Below are 12,279 nucleotides of genomic sequence, written 5' to 3' on the forward strand. Positions count from 1 at the left end.
TGAAACATATAGCTGTGAGGCTGCAGCGCTGAGCCAGTCACCGAACGGTCTATGATATGTAGCCGAATGTCCGACTCGGCACTACGCTTAAGTTATCTGAGAAAAGTCATCAGTATGCAGAAATAAGATCTCACCATTGTCACCCTCAACGGACGCCTGAGGTTGGCGCAACATACTATGTTGGCAGGCTACCCCACTAGAATGATGAGATCTTCGATTCAGCCACCAGCGAAGTGGGAAATGGAAGTGGGGAAATCCGAATGAGGTTTGTTCCTGTATATTACCAATGATATGCACGTAATAGCGCTCTGAGCGAGTCAGCTGAATCATGTTTTCTTCAATCGAAACTTCGACTGCAGCTAAACGCCTACGATAACGTTGCTGTGCTGGTTCTTGAGCGTTCAAATTTCTTGTTTCATCACATGTGTCAAACATTTTCCAGAAAGCAGGTATGTGGTCAAAAGTCGCCCTAGTAGCCGTCCTCAGTGCTCACTGGCGTGTCATTTTTTGGCTCATGCAAGACCCAGACAAGTATATCATCAGATAATCTATCAATCCCAGTGAAACTAAGACGGACACCCTTTCACGGAGATTGACAGAAATCTATGGAATCAGAAAAGTTTGGTGTCCGTAGATGAGCGCTGAACGTTCCAGCGCTCGGTCGAACGGTTGGCCCTTCAATGCTGTAGTTGGAGCTCTATGCACGAAACTTAGTGTAGGCGCTTGCCGGTATGTCACACATTCTTCATCGAACATCAATGACTTGTGATATACTTGTTCATGTGATGTGCTTATCATTTATCTGTTATCTGCCATTTAGGTGGAACGCTCTGTACTTATACCCTGCTTGTATTTGCTATTTGACGTATCACATACACCCACACTCTCTTCCAAGACAAATAAAGATGCCACGACACAACATTAATTTCAAAACTCCTCTCAAAGAAATCCCAGAGGCAGAAATCAAGAGAACTCTCAATATTCCTAATCACACTGGTGGTTTTGGTGATATCTGGCAATGCATCTGGTCCACCCCTTCCGGCAATCCCCCTGTCACAGTGAGCCCAACTCCAAGCACGCGTGCACGCAGATTGATTTGTTTGTTCCTAGGTTGCAATCAAGGCAGTAAGGGTCCTTGACGCCAGTGAAACGGCACTGTTGGCAAAGGCTGCAAGGGTAAGGTTTCGTTATAGCATATCAACGTGACTTGCAGATTTCTGGTTGACAGGACCTACGACGCGAGGCCCACGTTTGGGCCAACTTGAAAGACGAACACATCCTCTCGCTTCACGGAATTACAACTGGCTTCAGCCACTTGCCGGCGTTTATTTCATCATGGATGACCAAAGGGTCTCTTGATAGCTACCTGTCAAAACAACAAATTCCGCTTTCGACATTCCAGAAGCTGGACATGGTAAGTGCTTGTGTTTGAAAGACTAGCTGAATCTCAAGCAAAGCAGTCACGTCAGATAGCATCCGGTCTCAAGTATTGTGCGTGGTTTCTATTTTTTGATGCGCGACTCAGGTTGAAATGGTCCCTTAGTGCATGAAAAGGGCATTGTCCATGGCGATTTGACACCGGTATATCTCTTATCATTTACAGAACTATGCTTGAGAGATGACGATATCATGAATTCAGAACAACGTACTCATCAATAGCGATGACAAGCTTTGCCTTGCAGACTTCGGTCTCTCGATGATCCTTGCAGAATCGGGAAACCCCACATTCAACTCCTGCCACGGGGGTAACGTGCGTTGGATGGCCCCCGAAATGGTCGCTCTACCTGATTTAGAACAAGAGGAGGGGACAAAGCCAATAAAACCAACAAACTCAGCAGATGTATATTCTCACGGTTGTATCGTGCTTCAGGTAAGTATCATATTTCGTTCATTGAAATCGGTGCATGTCTGACATTCTGAAGCTACTTTGTGGTCAACAACCTTACTACTCGCTGGTGCAAGCGTTTCACGTGATAGCGGCGATATTGGGAGGAAGAAAGCCTTTCCGCCAGCTCGCCGGCATTGACGAAGGCCATAAGCAGTATTGGCTGAAATGTCTGTCCACCAATTCCAATGCTCGACCTAAAGTCCAGGAAATCGTAGCGTTCATAGAAGCCGAGCTGCAGAAGCTTTAATGACGAGTAATTACAATCTATGTAGCTGCTATGAATACTATAGCAAGATTTCGGGAACAGCCGGAGTAGTAACGGCCGAGTCACTTGACCTTGAACATACCACCCCGCAGATATCAGAAATAACGTAGAGTCACCGGAAAAGCACAGTCATTTTTACTCAGTGATCCCAGTGACTCGCCTGGGCCGGAGCCGGAAAGGCTGACTCAGCAATATATATTTCGCCTCGAGCACCCATAGAGCCAGCAGCTTATACTAGCTTATACCAGTCCCCTTCGCATGGAAACATCCTCACCTGGAACTACAATCCAACATCAAGTTGAGAACCAAGTACCCTCTATAGCGAATCCAACCTCAAACTCGAGCAGAAACCGTCGTGGCAATCGCCCCAGAAGTCACATTCCTTCAGCGAATGCAGCCAGTTCGATTGTCGTAGTTGCTCCGGAGACAGATAGTACAAGCAGCAGGAAGCCTCGCCGAAACTTTGATCAGAACCGATCTCATGATCACGGGCAGGGAAGCTCAAATTGGCGTAGACCACCTGGCGCTTCCCAGACCACAACTGGCTCTGACTCTGTTGCAGGTGAAACAGGTGGTGGAAATGCACGGCCAAGGAAGAATCGCCCTCCAAGACGTCCCCAGGGGGCCATCACTGTGAATGAGCCCAACGTCACTGATTCTCAACCCCAACCGCAGTCGAAGCGTCCATCGCGACGTTCCAAATTTAATCCGTCACTTTCTGAACCGACACCGTTAACCGGCGATTCAAAACCTGAGGTTGAAGCCCATCTCTCACAGAAAGCTTCTTTGCCGCTCAAGAAAGCCAAACCTCCAAGACCCAAGGCACCTCTCGCCGATGACCTCACTTCGACCCTTACTCATGCCCTCAGCACCCATCCTTATCCTGACTGCCCAATTTGCTTCAACCCCATTCGTCCAGAACAGCCTACATGGTCCTGCTCTTCTTCAGATCTCTCCGAAAACCTCCAATGCTGTTGGACCACATTTCACCTGAAGTGCATTCGGGCTTGGGCTTCCAAAAGCGTCAAGGACCTTCAAGATGCATGGCGTGCCCGTGGCGAGGAACGTACCGGCGAATGGAGATGTCCTGGTTGTCAAGCCAAACGTGAATCTGTACCATCCAGCTACCGGCAAGTGCTACTTATCTATCTGTATCGTGTACTTACATTTTATTATCAGGTGCTTTTGTCATCGCATCACAGATCCATCCCCCACTCGCCTTGTCACCCCGCATAGCTGTGCACATCCCTGCTCCCGCGTACGTATCTCTGCTTGTGGTCACGGCTGTCCTCTTCCCTGCCACCCTGGTCCCTGTCCACCGTGCGCTGTTACCGTCCGGAAGGGCTGTTGGTGTGGACGCCAAGTCTCAACGGTCCGTTGCTCTTCCCTGGCATCTCCAAATGCCACCACTGGCGTGTCCTGTGGCGTCATTTGTAGTAAACCCTTGTTGTGTGGGAATCCCCAGCATACATGCGCTCAGGTTTGCCACCCTGGTGAGTGTAAGCCATGTGTCGTGGCTGAAATCGTCGCGTGTTATTGTGGGAAAGAGGAGAAAGAAGTGCCGTGTGGCGACAGGAAAAAGTGGGCTGTTGTATGCGCTGTTGAGGGAGAGCTTGGTTGGGAGGGCCGCTATGAATGTGATGGCGTGTGTGGCAGGCAAGTATTTATTCACCTTCATCTTGCTTATTGCTTATGGCGCGTGTTTGACGGAGGCTCGCGCATGATGCAGCGCATATATCCATATTCTCTTTTTACTCTAACGTATCTCCTGCAACCGATAAAGGATATCCTACCTCATTCTAAAATCATTGTGACGCACATGTATGCTGACGTCCCTTTCACAGACCTTTTGCATGCGGAGTACACACATGTGAGAAAGGATGTCATCCCCCGTCCTTCACACCTCCAAGATGCCCGCTTGATCCATCCATCATGCAAACCTGCGCCTGCAGCAGGTTCGCTCTCCCTACTGTCGAACAACACGATCGCTATATCCACGAACTGGAATCAATAACTACTCCCAAATGCGACGCCAGTGGTAAAGACATTGCGTATTTCCTCGGACCCCGCACATCTTGTACTGTTCCTGTGCCTACATGCAAGCAACAGTGCATCAAAACCTTACCCGACTGCTCGCACCAATGTGGGGTAAGCTGTCATACTGGCCCCTGCCCACCATGCACCGAGCTCATAGAGCGCACCTGTCGATGCGGAGCGACGAAAGTGATGATCAAGTGCGGCGAAGTCATCGAAACTAGTAAAGGTAACGAAGCCGGGGATGTCCTTTGCGATCGTGCATGCATCGCCCTACGCATATGTGGACGCCACCAATGTAATCGCATTTGCTGCCCTCTCGCATCCCTTGCTGCTGTGCAAAAAGGAAAGGGCAAGAGACGCGCAGGATTGTTGGACGAGCTTGGTGCTGAAGAAGGCGGGCTACACGAGTGTGACCTCCCGTGCGGGAAGATGTTGAGCTGTGGGAATCACCGGTGCGAGCGAAAGGACCACCGAGGCGCGTGTGGGGTGTGTCTGCAGAGTGTTTATGAAGATGTAAGTTGTCTTTTCTATTGATCATCGTTGTGTTTTGGCCTGACGTTCGAATAGCTTATATGCCCGTGTGGCCGGACGGCTTTGGAGCCTCCAATTCCATGTGGTACGACGATGACTTGCAGTTATCCGTGCGCAAGGCCTTCACCTCCATGTGGCCATTCGCGCGTCCCTCATGCGTGTCATGAGGGCGTCATCATCGCTGGTGCGGATCCAAGCGAACCAGTGGAAGCATCTCCTTGCCCACCGTGTCCTTTCCTCACCAGCAAACAGTGTGCGTGCGGGAAGAAGGTGGTGGATAATGTCAGGTGTGCGCAGGAGCGGGTGAGTTGTGGTACGGTATGCGGAAAGTGAGTTTTGTGTCTGTCTGACAGTGATCGTATCGATTAACTTTACTAATGCTTCACAGATTGCTAGCATGCGGTTTCCATCATTGCGAACGCTTGTGCCACGCAGACGACTGTGGAACGTGTACTGCTGTATGCGGCAAGTCTCGCAAATCATGGTTAGTTCTTCCATTCTCCCCACTTCAACTGATATAAATTTCTCCTTTAATCTAGCTTGCCAGCACAACACCCATGCACCCAACCATGCCACGCCCCAGCAGCATGCCCTGAAACCGAGGCCTGTCTCGCGCTCGTCACTCTCACTTGTCCCTGCGGCCTCCTCCGCTCCTCTATCCCATGCTCCCAAGGAAATTCAACCGCTCAGCTCAAATGCACTGGTGAATGCGCAATCAAGAAACGCAATGCGCGACTTGCAGACGCTCTTGGCATCAATCCCGAGAAGCGCGAGGGTTTACAGGCCAAGGTCACTTACAATGATGACCTAGTGACTTTTACGAGAGCGAACAGTAAGTTTGTGGGGCTAGTGGAGAAGACGTTTGCAGAGTGAGTGACGGTATTTCTCATGAATCTGATGCACGTTCTCACTCTATCTCTGTTTTAGTTTCATCACTTCTGACAAACGCACGCAAGTCCTGCCGCATATGCCTCCTGAAAGACGTAAAGTCGTGCATGACGTGAGTTTTCCAGTTTTTGAAACAATGTTTTTTGTGATGCTGATATATCAACTACGCCCAGCTCGCATCTGTCTACCGCATGGATACACAGATGATCGATCAAGAACCTCACCGAAGCGTACAGCTTATCCGGCGCGTTGACACGCGCATCCCGACGCCACTCCTATCTGCGTCGCTCCCATCACCAACGCCATCGCCTGCAGTCCTAGGCAAACTCGCTGATTTACGAGCTCCGAAGCCTATATCGAGCGTGACGAGCGGAAGTGGTGTATGGGCCAAACCCCAACCAAAGGTCGCAGAAGCAGGCGGGAGGTGGACGGCAGTTGTCACACGCCCTGGGTCTGGGTCTGGGAGTCCTTCGCCTGCGCCTGGTGCGTCCTCGAGCTCGGGAGGGACTCAAGTTGGTACTGCTACTATGAATTTGAAACCGAGTGGTGGAGCGTGGGTGTCGTCCTCTGTGCAGCGCGCGAGGGAGGCAGCTAGTCTGGAGATGGGTGGAGAGGAAGAGGCGATACCGGATGATTGGGAGGATGATGTGTAGAGCCAGTTAGTTGAGAGCTTGGCTGGCGGTGATCATGATGGGAGAGATTTATAGATAGATTTAACTGTGATAAAGCGGACATGAGGCTCGGATAGCCGTCAATCGGAAGTATATTTCGAGAATATACATGAGGTTTTTTTCTATTCCAAGTTTTGTCCTATTGAGAGATTACTCTATGGAGGACAATTCGATCTAGTCTAAGGACGGCACCCGATGCCCTGATTGCATTTCTGAATTCACAAAATGCCCTGGCGTAGGACGTGCCCCACCAGTCAATACATGGGTTTGATCTGGCGGAGTAGGGAGATGAGGCCTAGGCCTCATGCACATGCCCCATAGGATTCACAATTTCACGTGTTTATTTCAAAACGCACAGTACTATATGATGTTAAATTACAGCGCTGCACAACACCAGATCTACAGAAATAAACTCCCTAGGGTGATGTGTACATACTGTGGGACTTGGAGAGTTCAAGGATCCCGCATGACCTGAAGGTGAATTTCTTGTTATGGGCATACGACCAACCAGCTATAGAACAATTGAGTTTCAGTTAATCACACGTCCTGTGGTTCATTGAGTGCTAGAATCTGCTGGGGTGATCGTCGATGATTGATGCGTCCCTTACCATGCGTTACATGCATTTGCAGTTTGTTTAACAGTACAATCTGGAGTACCGCAATAAAGTAAGTATGAACCAAGTATACATAGAACATAGAACATAGCTAACATCTAAATTAAAAGATACAAGCCTGGAACAATATGACACCGCTTCAGCTAACAATATAGTCACAAAGTCTTCTTCGAATCCAGGGATCCCCTTGGCCTTTCCTTTTCCATCCTATGGGGATGTGTTTCCCTCTTCGTTGACGTTGGCCTGCACCGAAGTGTCTCCAGAAAGACAGCCAAGGATCGACTGGAGCGTATTGAGCACCTCAGACCGGTACTCTGCCGCACGATGGCTCTCTGTCATAACAGTCTTCCATCCGTCACGTCCTTAAGTAAAGGCTCATCCTGGACGATGACCTTGGAGGTGGAAGTTGAGATCTGAGGAGTGTGTAAGTGACGTGAAACAGGGTTACTAGATGAGTGAGGACATACGGAATCATCAGACAGGTCAAAAGGTTCAAAGATAGTGAGGTATGACTCCTGATCCGGAGGTAGAAAATCCTCGAGGTAGGTCTCAGCTTCCTCGAGGAATTTCTCGGTATTTGCACGGTGGTGGGCAAAAATCTGTGCCTCCTCCATGTCAGATCGTAAATCAGCCATAGCCTGCAACTGTAGGGTCGTAGTCCGCTGCATTTCAGCTATCTGGCGTATTGCGTGCTTGGCATGCCGCATTTCAGCGTGCTTGTAGGCCATCATGTAGCCAATTTCGTCCTCATGCTGCGGCGCACAGGTACGCAAGACGTGCATCATGCACTCCTGGTCGGGAGATTCGTCGCACTCTTGAGCAAGGAGGGCAATTTGGGTAGGCTGATCCACAGGCTGCTGCTGGTAACGCAGAGCCCATGCACGTTCACGCTGCTCGGCGAGATACAGCGTAGCACGCGCACGCGCAGAGAGTAAGACTACGGGGCGGTAGGGATAGTAGTCGAGAGAATAGGGACTCGTTCGGACAGGTTCAGTGAAGAAAATCATGATGCGAATGAAGCAAGGATGAGTTGATGGAAGATGTCATGTCGAGCGGCGAGTTTTATAGCTGAATAATCAGTGGACTTGTGGACTGGATGAATAACAAACCACTTGATTGAGCAGACACGTCCACTAGATTCGGTAAAGCGCGACCACGGTTTGCACAATAATCACATTATTGCCACGATGCAACGAGCAAGTACCACAATTGCTCAAGAGCTCCGTATCCACTAGTCAAGCGGCTGATGACCTTCTTGAACCACGCGCATGACTTGATCATGCGCAGCTGGACCGTTAAAGACCTACTGCAAATGGTGGATGAGCTGCATGTGAGCGGCGTAACATAATGTTCATTTGATTCCTTGTAGCGAACGCCATTACCAATGCTGGATTTGCGCCCACTTGCCTGAATGCGGAAAAAATTTATTGTAAAGCGTACTCTGGAGGTACATGTGTACACTGTGACGGTAGGCGCACCTATGGGCTCCAAGTTCCCGGGATGAAGAGAATGTGTTAGCGATGGTAACACTACTCTGAACTCTTAGCATTTGTATCGCTGTCGCTCTAAGTTAGGGGAATGGTGCATTCTGCAATCGTGCTGGCACTGAGAACAAGTTGAGTTCGCGCACCCGACGCAGCAGCCTGTCCGAGTCGTTTCACCATTCAACTGCTCTCTGAAGTGCGCGAATTCGATAGGCTCGTTGAGATATACCATGCCTGTCATCCCTGCAGTCATTCTACACAGCACGACGACCCGAACTCGACGAGTGGTAAGTAGATGCAATAGAAATCATCTCACGTAGAATGGACACTATTGCACCCGATGCCGGCGGTTGGAATTCTTGGCTCGTCTCGATTCTCTGTAAGTACCTACATCCTAGAACTTGCTCTTCCGAACTTGCTCTTGCGCACTGGCAGCATTCATCGGACCTTCCTGAACTCTCGTTTTGTGCACTTACTTCAATGGTTCAACTCGGAAAGCAGGAAAGCAAGCCATGGTTTACTACCTATCTCACACCACGTATCTCTTCCGAGCAAGGCGACGGCGATAGAAGCGCTAGCTGTGAAAGTCATGTTCACATAACAATGCAACAACTAGAAGATGGATGCGTACCACAGTGGGCTACCCGAAGAAGAAGTTCAGTATCATTAACAACGCCCGAATCCATGGTCTGAATTACCGGCAGAATGCAAACTTTGATATTCTGATTCCAGACTACACAGGGTCTCCATATCTTTGAAGGAACTGTGCATGAGAAAATGCATGTATTCTCTTGCAATTGTCGTATGTTCAGTGTGTTCTGTCGTTGATGCGAGAGTCAATTGACACTGAATCAGGCAGTCCACTCGCAGTCAGTCATCCATGGAGACTTGAGCGGTGTGCGTATGCCCTCATGAGATCCATGAACGCTCAACTGATTTTTTTTAGAATATCGACAAGAATGGAATAGTGAGCCTCGCCGATTTTGGTCTCTGCCCTCCTTCCTGAAAGCACGAGTCAGGCATTATTGCCCACCAATCCCACGTGCACCGCGCCATATATGGCGCCAGAATATTTGATATTCGATGATGAAGGCAATGTGTCACTGGCATTCAGTCCAAAAAGCGATGTGTACTCTTTTGGAGGGATCATGCTGCAAGTAAGTAGCATGGATGATCGTCACTGAATCAGCTCATCTCCTTGCAGGTTTTGGAGGGCAAGATCCCATACCATTATGTTGCCAGATATGAAGCCATAATTCACTGCATATCGCAAGGAATAAGACCCAGAGGGCCGCCTGCACCTGTTGTAGGTGACGTTGACTGGGATTTCATTCAGAGTTGTTGGTCACCGGATATGGAGCATCGACCCTCTGGCGAAGCCATCCTAGAATTTGTGGAAGGACGGGCTGTCCTGAATTAGTCACAGGTTACTAGAACAAATAAGCATGTTATGATTAGACTGGTGACTTTGATCCATAAACAACTCGCGTCAACATCGAGCGCTCAGCAAAGCCCCAATCCCTTTCGCATGGGAGCGTGCTCACAAGCCTGGAACTATAATATGAGAACCAAGCTCGAACCCCCGTCTCAACAGTTGTCCCAGAACTCATGTGCTTCAAAGGGAGGAAGGTTCCACAGACAACTTTCTTTGCGAAGTATGGCTTGAAGAACTGATACACCTACCTCCATCTACGCAATCCTTATGAATGAGGGCATTCCTCAAGTACAAAACTGTAATTTTCCGTGCAAATTATCTACATATTTCTACCTGGGCGACATTTGACACCTGTCTTGTGGCAAGCCTTTATATGTACAGAGAACAATAAGACGAATACGGATGCGCGTATGGGATATTGGTGTCACGGCACCTGGAATTGTGAAGTAGGCGCTCTTGCCTCTGCGGTCACTGTAACGATCCACACATGATGCATCACGTACACTCTCACAACCTGTCTTCACACTGGTGGGGGGACAAGCACTGGATAACAATTGATCTGGGACTGTAGCGTTATGATATTGCAAGGCGTGGTGGCAGGGAGATCTCAGGGGGACGAATTGTACCATGAATGGTACCGGTCATAGGCTGTCTCCGCGACCTCAAAATTCAATTGCATCAGCAGGCCGTCCCAATCAGGACTGAAAGCAACGACAGTGTCTTGAATGATAGTAATGTCACTGCCCAGAGCCGCCTCCTGGCAGACAATTGCAATAGAGTCCCGCATCATCACCATGCCATTCTCGATCATGGTGTCGACCGCATCCATATCTCGGTTTGGAAGCAATGTCTGCAGTAAAGCCATCAACGAGGCGAAGGTGATGAGCGTTTGTAGATACTTACACCACATGCATGCAGTTCATCATCATCATCATCAATGTTGATGGGTTCATTCCCCCGCACCCAAACGTGAAATCGAACAGAGCCAAGGTGACACCATGTATGGCCCGCGATCACGACGCGATGATTGTAAGATCGTGATGCATCCCCTTCAAGCGAAGCGAACGAAGAATCTGAGCGACATGATGTCTCCTGGCTTAGCATCTGCCATGCTTCGGACATACGTTCAGGCGAGCGATATGGTTGATGTTCATCAATTACAACCAATATGACCATCAAAACTTCTGGTTGGCCGGCGATTTCATGTTTGATTTTCCGAAGAACTGAATCTGTGTCCTGTGCAAATGCACATTCCACGATGACAAGAGGCTTACGAATCCAATAGCGCGTATTTTGTATAACTATTTGCATTGCTATGTCTGGGACGGTATCTGTAGATGTTAACCGACTGTTCATGGTTGTTATGGTAAGCACAGGGCGGCGAACGAAGCCACCCAAAAAGTGACCGAATATCGATTCAAAGTGTTGTATTGGGGCTTCGTGCATGCGACTGCGCATTTCGATGAGAAGGATGCGATCGTCCTCGAAGTAACTCCATCTGCAAAAAAGTGGTCCATTATTAATGACAAGGAGAGATCCATTCGCCCTACCTTGGTCTTGCCGGTAACCATATCCAATTCAAGTCGATGATGTGCGATACTGTTGGGTATACCTTGCGACTAACATCAAAAAACTCCTGTTACAATGATCAAATGAGTGCCTGCACTCTGCCCATGAATTCCAGCATACCGCATACTCCTCCTCGGGGTTTGGCTCCATGATGAACTTCAGGGCTTCGCCGCATTTACCTTGAAGATCAGATGTTGATCAGCGTGAGCCTTGGTGAAGTTGAGTCATAAATACCAAAATCAATGGCGTCAAGTTTGGTGTTGGCTTCTATGAAAATGTCCGCCAAATTAGCTGGTGTTGGACTCCCAGGAGCGTCGGAAAACATATCAAAAAGCAATTCAATCCTGTTTTTATGTATAGAGTCGGGTAGGCCGATGAAAGCTTAATCTCCCTCGCCCAACCTACAGAAGAGAGGTGAGTCGACGTTAAGTTCAAGTTGTTGTCTTTCGGTGACAGCGTGATGGTCACACGGCTACGTGCAGTTAAATAGGGGTCGACCGTGTCAAGCAGATACGTCCGGATTCCATACGCTGAGTTACATCAGGAGAAATAACGGGTCTGGCAGACTAGAAGCACGTTTGCAGCCACATTGTTTGGCTAATTTGTTGGAGATTCAAGTCTTCATATACTACAGCACTAAGTTTGCGTATTAATGTATGGTATGAGAATTTTATGGACGAGTCGAGTACTTATTATGTCTTTGCGAAAGGTCAAAATTTTGTTGGAAGGGACTCATAGTAGTAGTGGGTCTTGACGTAGTCAGAAAATTAAAACAGGATTTGCATCCTCCTGTGGACCCAGTTAGACGAGTTATAACTTATAAGGGAACGGGCATTCAAAAAATAAGATTGTTGATACTTCTAGGCTTCGTCCAGCTGTGCAGAGTACAAGTACTGG

General features: G+C 48.8%; 5 protein-coding genes across 5 annotated transcripts; 3 read left to right on the plus strand and 2 right to left on the minus strand.

Annotated features, from left to right (window-relative positions):
* The first annotated feature begins 294 nt into the window (after nucleotides 1-294).
* Nucleotides 295-2,235, plus strand: F5891DRAFT_1004875 (kinase-like domain-containing protein). The gene is made up of 8 exons (XM_041360367.1): nucleotides 295-449; nucleotides 522-1,058; nucleotides 1,111-1,176; nucleotides 1,229-1,414; nucleotides 1,461-1,491; nucleotides 1,544-1,581; nucleotides 1,640-1,870; nucleotides 1,923-2,235. Exons 2-8 carry the CDS (start codon nucleotides 732-734, stop codon nucleotides 2,133-2,135), a joined length of 1,092 nt encoding a protein of 363 aa, XP_041231857.1. The 5' UTR covers nucleotides 295-449; nucleotides 522-731; the 3' UTR covers nucleotides 2,136-2,235.
* Nucleotides 2,236-6,411, plus strand: F5891DRAFT_1004884 (uncharacterized protein). The gene is made up of 8 exons (XM_041360368.1): nucleotides 2,236-3,283; nucleotides 3,333-3,809; nucleotides 3,998-4,703; nucleotides 4,758-5,050; nucleotides 5,110-5,205; nucleotides 5,261-5,590; nucleotides 5,649-5,721; nucleotides 5,783-6,411. The coding sequence occupies exons 1-8, from the start codon at nucleotides 2,412-2,414 to the stop codon at nucleotides 6,260-6,262; spliced, it is 3,327 nt and encodes a 1,108-aa protein (XP_041231858.1). The 5' UTR covers nucleotides 2,236-2,411; the 3' UTR covers nucleotides 6,263-6,411.
* A 699-nt stretch (nucleotides 6,412-7,110) lies between these two features.
* Nucleotides 7,111-8,168, minus strand: F5891DRAFT_558103 (uncharacterized protein). The gene is made up of 2 exons (XM_041372254.1): nucleotides 7,362-8,168; nucleotides 7,111-7,307 (listed from the first exon to the last, which is right to left on the minus strand). Exons 1-2 carry the CDS (start codon nucleotides 7,899-7,901, stop codon nucleotides 7,230-7,232), a joined length of 618 nt encoding a protein of 205 aa, XP_041231859.1. The 5' UTR covers nucleotides 7,902-8,168; the 3' UTR covers nucleotides 7,111-7,229.
* A 557-nt stretch (nucleotides 8,169-8,725) lies between these two features.
* F5891DRAFT_1004892 (kinase-like domain-containing protein) lies at nucleotides 8,726-9,878 on the plus strand. The gene is made up of 5 exons (XM_041360369.1): nucleotides 8,726-9,180; nucleotides 9,234-9,275; nucleotides 9,325-9,345; nucleotides 9,398-9,535; nucleotides 9,583-9,878. The coding sequence occupies exons 1-5, from the start codon at nucleotides 9,148-9,150 to the stop codon at nucleotides 9,796-9,798; spliced, it is 450 nt and encodes a 149-aa protein (XP_041231860.1). The 5' UTR covers nucleotides 8,726-9,147; the 3' UTR covers nucleotides 9,799-9,878.
* A 224-nt stretch (nucleotides 9,879-10,102) lies between these two features.
* On the minus strand, nucleotides 10,103-11,832 carry F5891DRAFT_1004896 (uncharacterized protein). The gene is made up of 5 exons (XM_041360370.1): nucleotides 11,617-11,832; nucleotides 11,503-11,561; nucleotides 11,364-11,449; nucleotides 10,717-11,311; nucleotides 10,103-10,663 (listed from the first exon to the last, which is right to left on the minus strand). The coding sequence occupies exons 1-5, from the start codon at nucleotides 11,705-11,707 to the stop codon at nucleotides 10,421-10,423; spliced, it is 1,074 nt and encodes a 357-aa protein (XP_041231861.1). The 5' UTR covers nucleotides 11,708-11,832; the 3' UTR covers nucleotides 10,103-10,420.
* Nucleotides 11,833-12,279: the final 447 nt, after the last annotated feature.

Source organism: Suillus fuscotomentosus (genome assembly GCF_016647785.1).
Source record: "Suillus fuscotomentosus strain FC203 chromosome Unknown F5891scaffold_5, whole genome shotgun sequence".
NCBI classification, from domain to species: domain Eukaryota; kingdom Fungi; phylum Basidiomycota; class Agaricomycetes; order Boletales; family Suillaceae; genus Suillus; species Suillus fuscotomentosus.